The sequence below is a fragment of the Eptesicus fuscus genome, chromosome 6 (genome assembly GCF_027574615.1).
Source record: "Eptesicus fuscus isolate TK198812 chromosome 6, DD_ASM_mEF_20220401, whole genome shotgun sequence".
NCBI lineage: Eukaryota > Metazoa > Chordata > Mammalia > Chiroptera > Vespertilionidae > Eptesicus > Eptesicus fuscus.
Genome location: NC_072478.1, coordinates 22,453,125 through 22,467,735, shown reverse-complemented (window position 1 = coordinate 22,467,735; position 14,611 = coordinate 22,453,125). Strand labels below are relative to the sequence as shown.

The 14,611-nt window shown below is 44.2% G+C and overlaps 1 protein-coding gene across 1 annotated transcript in view; it reads right to left on the bottom strand.

Moving 5' to 3' along the window:
- The window catches only part of LOC129149567 (zinc finger protein 124-like), a 40,926-nt gene extending 27,340 nt beyond the window's left edge, over window positions 1-13,586 (bottom strand). The window contains exon 1 of the mRNA XM_054718339.1: window positions 13,504-13,586. Within this exon, the coding sequence (XP_054574314.1) occupies window positions 13,504-13,506 (3 nt within the window). The 5' untranslated portion in view covers window positions 13,507-13,586. The remainder of the gene's footprint in view (window positions 1-13,503) is intronic.
- Window positions 13,587-14,611: the final 1,025 nt, after the last annotated feature.

Sequence of the window (14,611 nt, the reverse complement as noted above, 5' to 3'; positions counted from 1 at the left end):
TTATACTTAATCTTCGGGTGTCCTCACTTAAAGGACATTACAAACACACGTGTCCTCCAAAATTACTGACCCTACTGATTTTATCTGAAAGATAAACTTTATCTCAAACTGCTGTTACAATAAAAGCCTAACAAGGCAGGCAATCAAGGCTGCCTGGTTCCTTTAGCCAGGTATTCCCTTAGCCCTTTCTTTCACTGCAAATGTTGTGTTGGACAAATCCATTCTTCCGTCATTCAGGGTCTGCAGTTCAGCCCCGACAATGACCCAGCAATATCACTTCGGGGAATATATCTGAAAAACTCAAAATACTAATACAAAAGAAAATATGCACCCTTGCTTTCATTGTAGCATTATTTACAACAGCCCTGCCTTGGAGGAAGCTCAAGTGCCCATCAGTAGGTGAGTGGATAAAAAAGCCTTGGTACAACTCAATTGAATATTACTCAGCTATAAAAATGAAGGAAATCGTATCCTCCATGACAGAACAGATGTGCCTGGAGAGCATTATGCTGAGTGAAGTAAACCAGTAAGAAAAACACAAATATCACATGATTTAATTTTTATTTGGAATGTAAAGAAGTGAAACTAACAAAGTCTACAGTGACTCATAGATACACAGAACACACTAACAGCTGTCAGAGGGCCAGGGGGTTGGGAGACTGGATGAAAAAAGGGGGAGGGATTAAGCAACACAAACAAACTCTTAGACTCAGACAACAGCATGGGGTACCAGAGGGGACGGGGCTGTGATGAGGTAGAAAAGGGGAGGATTAAATGGTGATGGAAGGAGACTTTGGGTGGGGAACACACAATAAAATATACAGGTGATGTATTATACAATTGTACAATTGAAATTTATATAATTTTAATAGCCAGTAAAATGCAATTCCTATCATGCTATCAATAGTGTATTTCACATAACTAGGACAAATATACAAAAATTTTATATGGGACCAAAAACACCCTAAATAGCAACAGCAATCTTGAGGAAGAAGAACAAATGTGGAAAAATCCCAATATGTTAAAAATTTTTCAATCTGAAAACATAAAAATTATCAAAAAGTGATTTTCTCCAAAAACTTGATGCTACTCTAGGGGCTCTTCTCCCAACTCATTTCTGAGCTCTCCTGTGAGTTCCAGCAGCAGGACAGTCTATCCCAGGCATAGGACCTGCCCACAGCATAATTCCCGTAAATGCTGCTGCCAGAAAGATATCAATAACAACTGATGTCTATGTGTAGGGAACAGAAAAGGTTCCCACTCACCACTTGTGATGCCAGAAAACCCAATGATCTATTCAGTAGAGCAACGACCAAATAGGGAAACCTCTCTTGTCTTAGGTCCAGGGAGAGTAAGGAGTAAGACAAGCTCCCAGTGGAACCCTAATTATTTTTTTCTACAGAGCAGGGGTTGGGAACCTTTTTTCTGCCATGGGCCATCTGGACAGTTATAACATCATTCATGGGCCATACAATATCATCAACTTAAAAACTAGCCTGCTATATGTGGTGACACATTTATTGAACTGGCAGAGCCAGAGCAAATGATTCCAGGACCATTTAAAGTGGGCCCAATACCATACTCTGTCTGCCAATTGCCTAGAAATGCATGAAAGCTCCCACTCTGGTACATAGAAGTGAGGCTCAACAGGCTCAGCAATGCCACATGGGGCAGCACAGCTCCCAGCACCATCCACCCGGCTCCCAGCGGCCACAGGTGAGCAAGTCTGAGAAACAGAAGACAGACCCACATGGCTGGATGTTGGGATGTGCTGTTCCTGGCAGCAAGTTCAAGTGTTATGGTCACCTGCAGAGGAGTGGATGAGAGTGATGCTGGTGTGTCACCCCTCACACCCACACCAAGAGAGCAGCAAACGCCTTAGGACTCACATAGAGGTCTCAAAGGAGGGCCGGGCTGGCCTCTCAAGCAGCTGAGACCTGGCTTCAGAGCCAGAAATGGAGCCTGGTGTGGTCATGTGGGGCTTCGAAGATGGGTCCTGGGCAAGAGTTCTGCACAGACAGGGATTCTGTGGTTTGAATCACCTGCCTGCTGTATAGGAGACACCACCCAGGCTTTCTTATCAGCTTGTTCAAGTGGGAGGCAATAGGGACAAGAGCGGACTGAGGCTCAAGCTGTCAGCAGGTAACCATAAAAAAATGCAGAGTTTGCCCGAACCACATGGCTCAATGCTTGAGCATCCACCTATGAACCAGGAGGTCATAGTTCCATCCCTGTTCAGGTCACATGCCCAGGTTGCAGGGTTGATCCCTAGTGGGGGTGGGAGGAGCATGAAGGAGGCAGCCAATAAAATATTCTAATTATTCATGTTTTTATCTCTCTCTCCCTCCCTCTCTCTTCCTCTCTGAAATCAATAAAGATATATATTTTATGAATAGTCTGAGTGCTAATTACAAGGCAAGAAAAACCCTTGTCTATTGTGCTCTGCTGAGGAGTCAGCTGCCTGGGCCTGGGTGTGGGCAGACTCTAAGGCAGGGGTCCTCAAACTTTTTAAGCAGGGGGCCAGTTCACTGTCCCTCAGACAGTTGGAGGGCCAGACTATAGTTTAAAAAAAAAACTATGAACAAATTCCTATGCACACTGCACATATCTTATTTTGAAGTAAAAAAACAAAACAGCAAAAACACCCACATGTGGCCCGTGGGCCGTAGTTTGAGGATGCTTGCTCTAAGGTGTCAGTGACTGAGTTGTGTGCCTCCAGGGAAGGGGTCATTCCCCAACGTTTTCTGTGAACCTGACTGGTGCCTCCCCCTCAAGAGAGATGCCCTAGTCCCACCTCTGGACTCCCAGCAGCACGCCCCTCCTGGTGGCTCCACCATGCTGAGATGTGGGCACAGTCCAGGACAGACTGAGTTGGGTGGTCAAGGCTGCGTGCCACTCCACCCACCTTCCCCCAAGCCTGACAGGCAGCTCCCCCTCATGGGAGACCCTGAGCCCCACCTCCCTCACACTTAGTGGGCCTGTCCTGCAGAGATCAGGTTCCTGGAGAATCTGGCACAGACTGAGCTGTGTGGCTCTAGGTCTGGGGCTGTTTTCCTTTCCAGGCACCACCTGTACAGAGCCCTCCTTCACATGGCCAAATTTTGGTCTGTTTGAATCTGATAAACTCTGCTTTCCTCACCCTGAGTACTTCCTGAGGCTCTGCCCCACCACAAATGTATGTGAGCATCCAGCGGTAGTGGCTAGACTTCGTATACCGTGGGACATTTGTTAAGAAATGATGAACACTGTATATGGCGGTAACAGGAGAAACAGTGCTGGAGGGACCAGCATATGTGGGCAGTGAGTCTAAAGTGGCACTTTTCTATTTCACAGGTGTGCTGCAAATACACGCAGAAATTTACATGCTCTATTTTTAACCATTCTATAATTTAATTCCTTTAAATAATAAGTTTAACTCTGAAATGTAATGAATTTTCAGAAATTTGCATATTGTTCTACTAGTTACATACAGTTCAACTACAATAAAAATTCAATGATGTAACCATTTTTAAGGTTCTCTAGAGCAAGCATGTCAAACTCAAAGGCTAACTCGGGCCGAATAAACAAGGTTTAAGTTTATGTGGGCCACAAAAAAGAAAAGCTTCAATTTTCATAGAAATGTAGGTTTAATTTGATAGACATGCTGAATACAAAGGACTAAAATAAATGAGTAATTGTTAACATAAAATAAAAATATTCTGTTCATCAAGAAGTATTTTTTCTTGGACATTAACTTAGCAGACACTGAATAACTGCACAAATTAATAAATGTAACACAAATGAACCTATTTTTCTTGTTTTCCAAAAGCGAAATATTTCCTGTTGCACATACCAAACAATTCAGTCCAAGACTTCATGAGGCAATTGGCTGCTAAAACATTCGCTGCTAGTATTAGTGGAGAGAAATGGTACACCTGAGCTTAAGGGAAATGAATCCAAAATGATTTAAGTAATCAGTCATTAGAGAACGTTATTAATAACTAGAGGCCCAGTGCACGAAATTGGTGAACGGGTAGGGTCCCTAGGCCTGGCGGGCGATCAGAGCTGGCCAGGGCCTTCCTTCATTCCACACTAGCCCCTGGTGGTCAGTACATGTCATAGCGAGTGGTTGAACTGGTCAGTCGAACTCCCCAGGGAATAATTTACATATTAGCCTTTTATTATATAAGAGTAGAGGCCGGGTGCAGGAAATTCATGGTCGGGGGGAAGGGGGTCCCTCAGCCTGGCCTGCACCCTATCCAATCTAGGACCCATCGGGGGATGTTCGACTGCCTCTCGCAATCCGGGACTGCTGACTCCTAACTGCTCACATGCCTGCCTGCCTGATTGCCCATAACCCCTTTACCTGCCAGATTGCCCCTAACCACCTCTGCCTGCCTGCCCGATTGCCCCTAACTGCTCCCCTACTGGCCTGATAACCCCTAACAGCCTATGCCTTGACCAGCACCCGGGATCCAGGATTCTCTCTTCTGGCTGGTCACAGGCACCCGGGACCCGACTTCCCTCCCACTGGCCAGCCGCAGGCACCCAGAAGCATGGGGTGTGTGGCTTGTCCCTCACCCAGGCCGCAGCCTGGCTGGTCCCCATTCCTCTATCAGGAGCTCATTTGTGCCTGGCTGGTCTCCATTCCTCTCTCCCCAGTGGTGAGTGTCTGAGCAATTCCTATTGGAGGGCGAGAGGGCGTGATGACCATTTGCATATTAGCTCTTGTTATATATAGGATTATATATAACAGGGTAATGTAAAAATTAAGTTACAAAACTTTTATTAGAACGTGTCTTACATACCATTATATTGGTTGGGCCACAAAAATATTCATTGTGGGTCACATGCAGCCAGCAGGCTGCGAGTTTCACATGCTTACTCTAGAGACAAGACATATAAACAGGGATCTAAAAATAAAAAATGTGCCCTGTAGGTGTGGCTCAGTGGTGGAGTGTTGACCCATGAACCAGGAGATCATTGTTAGAGTCTCAGTCAGGGACAAGCCTGCGCTTTTGGGCTGGATTCCCAGTAGGGGGCATTCAGGAGGCAGCCAATCCATGATTCTCTCTCATCATTGATGTTTCTGTCTGTCATCTCTTTCCTCTCTGAAATCAATAAAAATATGTTTAGAAAACTAAAAACAAACAAACAAACAAAAGTGCCTGAAAACTTAAATACATTCATTTCACATTTGGAGTTTCTCTTGTATAAAAGGCAAAAGAAAAATCTGTTTCCTTTCACAAATTTCCTTGCTTTTTTCATCTGTATCTCTCTCTCTTTTTTTTAATGCTCACCTGAGTATATTTTTCCACTGATTTTTAGTGATAGTGGAAGAGAGAGGGTAAGACAGAGATAAATATCAACGTGAGAGAAAAACATCAATTAGTTGCCTCCTGCACATGGCCAGATCAGGGCCAGGGAGGAGCCTGCAACCAAGGATGTGCCCTTGTTCAGAATTGAACCTGGAACACATCAATTCACAGGCAGACTCTCTATCCACTGAGGAAAACCGGCTAGGGCTGTATCTCTCTCTCTCTCTCTCTCTCTCTCTCTCTCTCTCACACACACACACACACACACACACACACACACACACACACACACATATATATATATATACACACATACATACATACATACATATATACATACTGAGTGGCCAGATTATTATGACCGGCCAGATTATTATGACCACCCCATCAGTACAATGAAGTGAATTCAATATTCAGTATTTTTGGAAGTGTCAATGAAGTATATATAGTAAATATATTTTTAAGTATATTTCAGAGAGGAAAGTAGAGAGACATAGAGAGAAACATCAGTGATGAGAGAATCATTGATTGGCTGCCTCCTGCATGCCCCCTTACTGGGGATCAAGACTGCAACTAGGGCACATGCCCTGACCGGAATGGAACACTGACCTCCTGGTTTGAAGGTTGATGTTCACCCACTGAACCACCCTGCTGGGTTGTATTACTCTTCTCTTTTTTTTTCCTACCTGGCACATTCAATCAATGGACATTTTCATTCTCAGGGAAACTAGAGTGAAAGGGCTTCCCTAGGTGATGCATAAAGGCTCTGAAGGAAAGAACCACATACATTGGATTCAGCTCAGATGAGCAGCCTGCTTCCCACAGGACAGAGGAAAGCCACTTTCAGAAGGTTCCACATTCTAGACTCTCCCGGCTGAGACAGAACCCCTGGAGTGTCACAGTCCCTAAGGGAGCAGAGGAGGGACACCTGAGCAGCCACCTGAGGAATTTTCACAGGACTAGAACAAGTAATCCAACATTTCATGTGAATCTACCAAAGATCCCAAATAGCCATATCTATCTTGACGAAGAAGAACAAAGTCAGAGATACCACATTACCTGATATCAAACTATACTACAAAGCTATAGTAATCAAACTAGCATGGTACCAGCATAAAAACAGACATATAGACCAATGGAAGAGAACAGAGACCAAATAAATCCACACTTACATGGTAAATTAATATATGACAAAGAAGACAAGTGTATACAAGGGAGTAAAGACAGTCTATTAAATAAATGGTGTTGGGAAAATTGGAAAATGCACGCAAAAGAATGAAACCTAGACCACATTCTTATACCATATACTAGTACAAGAATTAACTCAAATGGATTAAAGATTTAAATGTAAAACTTTTACAGTAAAGCCGAGACTGGTTTGGCTCAGTGGATAGAGTGTCGGCCTGTGGACTCAAGGGTCCCAGGTTCGATTCCGGTCAAGGGCATGTACCTTGGTTGTGGGCACATCCCCAGTGGGAGGTGTGCAGGAGGCAGCTGATCGATGTCTCTCTCTCATCGATGTTTCTAACTCTCTATCCCTCTTCCTTCCTCTCTGTAAAAAATCAATAAAATATATTTTAAAAAAAACCTTCTACAGTAAAATCTCTTAACATTTCTCTTAATATTTTTCTGACATGTCTCCCTGAGCAAGGCAAACAAAAGAAAAAAATAAACAAATGAGACCACCTCAACTAAAAAAATTTTGCTGGGCAAAGGAAACCATCCACAAAATGAAAAGACATCCTCCACAATGGGAAAACATATTCGGCAATGGTACATCTGATAAGGGGTTAATATCCAAAATTTATAAAGAATTCATACAAGTCAGCACCAACAAAACAAACAATCCAATTAAAAAGGGCAGAGGACCTGAATAGCTACATCTCCAAAGATTTCAGATGGCCAACAGACATATGAAAAGATGTTCAGTGTCACTATTCATCCAAAAAATACAAATTGAAACTACAATTGTTTCCATTGGTTGGATCATCATTCACAAAAGGATGCAGGTTCAATTATGGTCAGGGCACATACCGTGGTTGTGGGTTCAATCCCCAGTTGATGGTATGGGAGGCACCTGATTAGTTTCTTTCTCTCTTTCAAATCAATAAACAAATCCTTGGTTGAGGATTACAAGGGGAACAAAAATGAGCTATCATTTGACACCTGTCAGAATGGCTATTATCAATAAATCAACAAACAAGTGCTGAGGAGGATGTGGAGGAAAAGGAACCTTCATGCACTATTGGTGAGAACGAAGATTTGTGCAGCTACTATGGGAAAACAGTATAGAGGTTCCTTCAAAAATTAAAAATGGAACTGCCTTATGACATAGCAATTCCACTTAGGGGTAAATATCTGAAGAAACCCAAGACACTAATTCAAAAGAATATATGTTCATTGCAGCATTATTTATAATAACCAATATATGGAAGCAACCAAAGGGCCAATTAATAGTCAAGTGGATAAAGAAACCGGTCTGGCTCAGTGGATAGAGCGTTGGCCTGTGGACTAAAGGGTCCCAGGTTCAATTCTGGTCAAGGCCATGTACCTTGGTTACGGGCACATCCCCAGTAGTGGGTGTGCAGGATGCAGCTGATCGATGTTTCTCTCTCATCCGATGTTTCTAACTCTCTATCCCTCTCTCTGCCTCTCTGTAAAAAATCAATAAAATCTTATATAATAAAGAGGTAATATGCAAATTGACCCTCACACAAGATGGTGGCCCCCATGTTGTCAAAGATCGCCGTCCACATGTGGTCTAAGATGGCCACCACAAGATGACTGGCAGGGGAGGGTAGTTGTGGGTGATCAGGTCAGCAGGGAAGGGCAGTTAGGGGTGACCAAGCCAGCAGGGGAGGGCAGTTAGGGGTGACCGGGCCGGCAGGGGAAGGCAGTTAGGGGCAACCAGGCCTTCAGGGGAGGGAAGTTAGGAGCAAGCAGGCCGGCAGGGGAGGGCAGTTAGGGGTGACCAGGCTGGCAGGAAAGGGCAGTTGGGGGGACCAGGTCTTCAGGGGAGGGCAGTTGGGGATGACCAGGCCTGCAGGAGAGGGCAGTTAGGGACAACCAGGCCTGGAGGGGAGGGCAGTTGGGGGCGACCAGGCCAGCAGGAGAAGGCAGTTAGGAGCGACCATGCCAGCAGGGGAGGGTAGTTGGGGGAGACCAGGCCAGCAGGGGAGGGCAGTTGGGGGCGATCGGGCCAGCAGGGGAGGGCAGTTGGGGACAATCGGGCCAGCAGGGGCGCAGTTATGCGTCTATCAGGTTGGCAGGGGAGCAGTTAGTGGGTGATCAGACTGGCAGGCAGAAGTGATTAGGGGCAATCAGGCAGGCAAGCAGTTGGGAGCCAGCAGTTTCAGATTGTGAGAGGAATGTCCCACAGGGATCGGGCCTAAACCAGCAGTCCCCCGAGGGGTCCCAGATTGGAGAGGGGGCAGGCTAGGCTGAGGGACAACACCCCACAGTGCACAAATTTTGTGCACCTGGCCTCTAGTATATATATATTTTTAAAAATGGAACTCCCATTTGACCTAGTAATCCCACTTATAGGAACATATCCCAAGAAATCAGAAACACCAATCAAAAAGGATATATACACCTCTATGTTCATAGTAGAATAATTTACAATAGCTAAGAGTTAGAAACAGCCTAAATGTCCATCAGCAGATGAGTGGATTAAAAACCTGTGGTACATCTATACAATGGAATACTATGCTGCTATAAAAAAAGAAAGAATTCCTACCATTTGCATCAGAATGGATGGACCTGGAGAGCATGATGCTAAGCGAAATAAGCCAGTTGGAAAAAGATAAATATCATATTACCTCACTCATTGTGGAATATAATAAACTGATCAATAAAAATAGATTCATAGACATAGAAGCATCAAACAGACCATCAAACCTCAGAGGGAAGGCAGGGGAGGAAGGCAGGATAAAAGGTCAACCAAAGGACTTGTATCCATGCATATAAGCATAACCAATGGACAGAGGGAGGAGTGGGTGAGGGCATGTGCTGGGGGTGGAAGTAGCTGGGGAGAAATCAATGGGGCAAAAAGGAGATATATGTAATACTTTAAACAATAAAGAATTTAAATTAAAAAAAATAAATGCTAAAGGGACTGCTGTAATGAAAAGAAACAGAGAAACCTAGGCATACAGAATTAAAATGGCAATAACTACCTACCAATAATAACCCTAAATGTAAATGAGTTTAATGCTGCAATCTAAAAGCACTGGGTAGCTGAATGGATAAAAAATATTACCCAACTATATGCTGTCTACAAGAGACCCACCTCAAAACAAAAGACACACACATGATGAGAGTGACGGGATGGAATCAATTTTTCCATGCAAATGGAAAACACACACACACACACACACACACACACACACACACACACACCTGGAGTATCAATACTCATACCCAACAAAATAGACTTTAAAATTAAGACCATCACTAGAGACAACAAAGGGATCGATCCAACAAGGGGATATAACCCTGCTAAACACATATGAACCCAATATATGAGCACCTAAATACATTATATAACTTCTAGAGAACTTTAACGGAGAGATAGACAACAATACAATCATAGTCGGAGACTTCAACAACCCGCTGACTTCAATGGATAGATCTTTCAGACAAAAACTTAATAAGGAGACAGTGACTCTAAAGGACTCACTGGATCAGATGGATTTAATTGATATTTATAGAACATTTGAGCCCAAAGCAGCAGAATATACATTCTTCTCAAGTGCACACAGATCATTCACAAAGATAGACAACATTAGGAAACAAAACAAGTCTCTAGAATGTCAGGAAGATTGAAATCATATCAAGCATCTTCTCAGATCACAGTAGAATGAAATTAGAAATCAACTACAGAAAACATATCCAAAACATTTAAACACATGGAGGCTAAAGAGCATATCAAAGAATGAAGGGGTTACCAAAGAGATCCAGAAAGACATCAAAAAATTCCTGGAAACAAATGAAAATGAACACACAACAACCCAAAATCTCTGGGACACATCAAAAGCAGTTCTGAGAGGAAGATTCATAGCATTACAGGAGTATCTCAAAATACAAGGAAAATCAACAATAAATTATTTAACCCTACAATTTAAAGAACTAGAAAGAGAACAGAGTAAGTAGAAGGAAGGAAATAATAAAAGATTACAGCAGAAATAACATGGAGACTAAAAAAACAATACACAAAAAAATCAAATGAAACCAAGATCTGGTTCTTTGAAAGGATAAAAAAAAAAATGATAAACTGTTAGTCACACTTATTAAGAAACAAAGAGAGAGGTCCCAAATAAGTAAAACCAAAACAAAAGTGGAGAAGTAACTACCAACACCACAGAAATACAAAGGATTGTAAGAAAACACTATGAACAACTATATGCCAACGAGCTGGACAATGTGGATGAAATGGACAAATTCCTAGAAAAATACCACTTCCTAAAACTGAATCAGAAAACCTGAATAGGCCAATAACAACCGATGAAAGAGAAGCAGTAATTAAAAAACTCCCAGCTAATAAAAGCCCAGGTCGGAACAGCTTCACAGGCGAGTTCTTCTTCATTCAAAGAAGAACATACACCTTTACTCCTCAAACTATTTCAGAAACTCCAAGAGAAAGGAACACTTCCAAACTCGTTTTATGAGGCCAGCATTATTCTAATTCCAAAATCAAACAAAGACACTATAAAGAAGGAGAATTACAGGCCAATATCCCTGATGAACATGGATGCTAAAAATTCTCAACAAAATATTAGCATCAGCCTGTGGACTAAAGGGTCCCAGGTTTGATTCCGGTCAAGGGCACGCACCTTGGATGCAACTGTCCCTCACTGGCCTGAGCCCGGGTCGGGGTATGTGCAGGAGGCCACCAGTGATGTGTTTCTCTCACATCGATATTTCTCTCTGTCTTTCCCTTTCTCTTCCACTGTCTCCAAAAACCAATGAAAAATAAAAATAAAAATTTAAAGAAAATGGTGCACACACACACACACACACACACACACAGAAGAATATTATTGTATTGTTCAGCCATCAGAAAAATAAATGCTGCCACTTGTAACAACACATTCATGGACCTTGAGGGCAGGATGCTTTGTGAAATAAGTCAGAAAAAGAGAAATACCACGTGTTCTCAATTATCTGTGGAACCTTTAAAAAAACAACTCCATAGATAGAGCACAGACTTAATGGTTGCTAGAGGTTGCAGGAGTGGTGTGCGGGGATGTGGTGGGGGTCAAATGGATGAAAGGTGTCAAAAGGTACAAACTTCCAGTAATAAAGTAAGTCATGGAAATGCAGCTTACAGCACAGAGACTGCAGTTAGTAATACCATATTTCAGATTTTAATGTTGGTAAGAGTAAATCTTAAAAGTTCTCTTTTCAAGATAAAAATATTCTGTAAGTCTGTATGATGACAGATGTTAACTAGACTTATTGCCATGATCACTTCACAATACATACACATATCAAATAATTATGCTGTACACCTTAAACTAATATACTGTATGTCAATTGTAACTTAATGAAAAATAAAATCCCTTCTATAAAACAAAAATATTACAGTGAATTTGAAAAACTGCAGTCACCTAGTGATGTCATACCCATCACAATGTCATCGGGAAATGCATTGCTCAGATGCTTATGATGATGCTGGTGTAAACAAGCTTCCTGTGCGGCCAGTCCTGTGAAAGTCCAGCACATACAGTTACGCTCACTACATAGAAACCTGATGATGATGAGCTGGTTCCTGTATTTGCTATACTATCCTCTTTATCTTTGTGAGCTTTCTACTTAGTGAAAGAAAACTTTGCTGTGAAGCAGTATGCTGTTTGATGCGGGCAGCAGCCTCAGAGGTCTTGTGCTGACTGTGCCTTTTGATTGCATCACTGCCTCCTGGGCTTGATTGAACCTGTTTTTTGTACATTTCCTGGCCTAAGTGTACAGTGTGATAAAGTCTACAGTCGTGCACAGTAACGTCCTAGGCCTTCATATTCACTCACCAATCACTGACTCCTGCAGAGCAGCCTCCAGTCCTGTAGCCCATTCAGGGTCAGTGCCCACACGGATGTACCATTTTCTACCTTGCACACCGCATTTTTACTGCACCTTTTCATAAATGCTTACTACCACTGCATTACAATTGCCTACAGTATTCAGTACAGCAGCATGTTGTACAGGTTTGCTGCCTAGGACCCACAGGCTACACCATATGGCCTAGGTGTGTAGTAGGAAACACCATGCAGGTGTGTGTAAGAGAACTGAAAACAACAAAACTGCCTCAAGATGGACTCCCCAGGTTCAGGGGTGCATGCCTGAATGTACCTGCAGTTTCACCTCTCCCAGGAGTAGAATTCTAACCCAGTCACTCTGCAACTTGCTGTTCAACACTAATCTGTCTAAAAGCCTCCTGCTGTTCCTTCCCCTAAGGAAGGTGACCCGGCCAATGGAAATCCCCTCTTTTCTTTTGCTAATAACCTCTCAAAGCCACTTCTTTCTGCCTATTGTAAACGCCTTCCATTTTGAACAGCTCCTCAGATTCTATTTACTAGATGGGATGCGGCCCCTTTCGTGAATGGGAATCAAGCCACTTAAATCTTCTAACTTACTCAGCTGAATTTTGTTTTTAACGGTTTGAAAAGCACCACAAAACAAATAGCTGATAAAGATGCTGTGACTCAGAGAAGGGAAGATGGGGTTTAGGATCCGGGGGAGAGACTGGAAATGCAGGCATTGGCTGCAGAGCAGGGCCTGGGGGACAGGGGGTGGACTTGAGAGCCTGCTCCACAAACATCAAAACCCAGGAGAAAACGGGATCCTTCTGGGGAGAAAGGAGGGACAGGGGCCCCACAGACCACAGCTCCTCCCAGGCACGAACCGCGGAGACCGGGTCACCATTGTCCCCACTGACCCTCCCCGTGGTCACCGCACCAACTGCGGAGCCGCGGGGACGTGGGTGCAGAGCTGCCCAGACTCGCTCCGCAGCCGAAGGCCCTGCCGCGGGGACAAACCGGACCCCGGGTCCCGGCTGGGCCCACACTGCGAGCCCGAGGGGCCTGCGGTTTCAGCGGAGCCCCCGGGCGCCTGGGGTCCGCAGGCCCCGGACCTGACCGAGGAGAGACGGTCCCGCCCCGGCGGCTCCACCCGCCCCTCCTCCCGTCTCCGCGCCCGGCCGCACACTCACCATTTCTGGTTTCCTGGGCCCCCTGAGTCCCGCCTGCGGCTCCCACCACCTTACAGATCACAGCTCCACAGATGAGGACAGAACAAGGGAGAGAGATCCCAGCGCAGCTGAAGGGAGAGGAACAAAAGGGTGGAAGCAGAGCGTAGCCCCACCCACCACCACCCCCCGCCCCCACTACTCAGATGACAGACACTTCGCAGACATCGCCCTCTGGCGCCTGAGGTGCACAGGCCTGAGCCCAAAGCAGCCACAACTCCTGTCCAGGGACGTTTGCACTGAGAGGCAGGGCTGAGAGTCCCCAGGGAACAGTGGTCCTTCCTTGCAAACACACACACTGAAAAGGCACCTAATGAATCTGGCTCCATTTTGATCTTTGTTGACAACTGGAGTCTGCCGTGTGCATTTGCCAAAAAGGTGCACAGGCTCAGGGACCAGGGATGCCTTAGGGTGGTGTCCTTCCAGAACTACAGCCAGATTCCCAAAAAGAGCATTGAAACCAGAAACAAGCCATCGTGTCCAGCGGGAAAAGTGACTTCTGTGTATTTAGAATGGTTACCTTCAGAAAATGTTTTTCACATGAAAAGATTTGTTCCATGTGAATGTGGTCCATTTGTTCCAAAAGAATGTGGTCCATTCCCATGGATGGATTAACAACCTTGTTGCCCAAACAATGGAGTCCCACCCCAGCCTCCTACTTCCCCATGCCTGTAATCTCTAATTCCCAATGCCTATAATCCATATTTCCGGGTATAATCTTTGTCTTACCCTATATAAGCAGCTGGCTTGTGAGGGGCTGCAGAGCAGATTTTTTGTGGCTGACCTGCTGCTCTCCCATACTGCTGGCAATCTAGAATAATAAAAGCATAATATGCTAATTAGACCGGATGTCCTTCCGGACAACCTTCCAGATGAAGATGGCACTGCGAGGGAAGCCCGGGTCCTGGGTGCCAGAGGGAAGATGGTGCTGGCATCCAGGGAAAGGAAGGCCTACTCTTGCATGAATTTTGTGCATCGGGCCTCTAGTATTGGAATAAATACTCGTATGTAATTTAAAAAATCATCTAGAAAAAATATAAAAAATAAAATTTGGTTGAAGAAAAATATATTG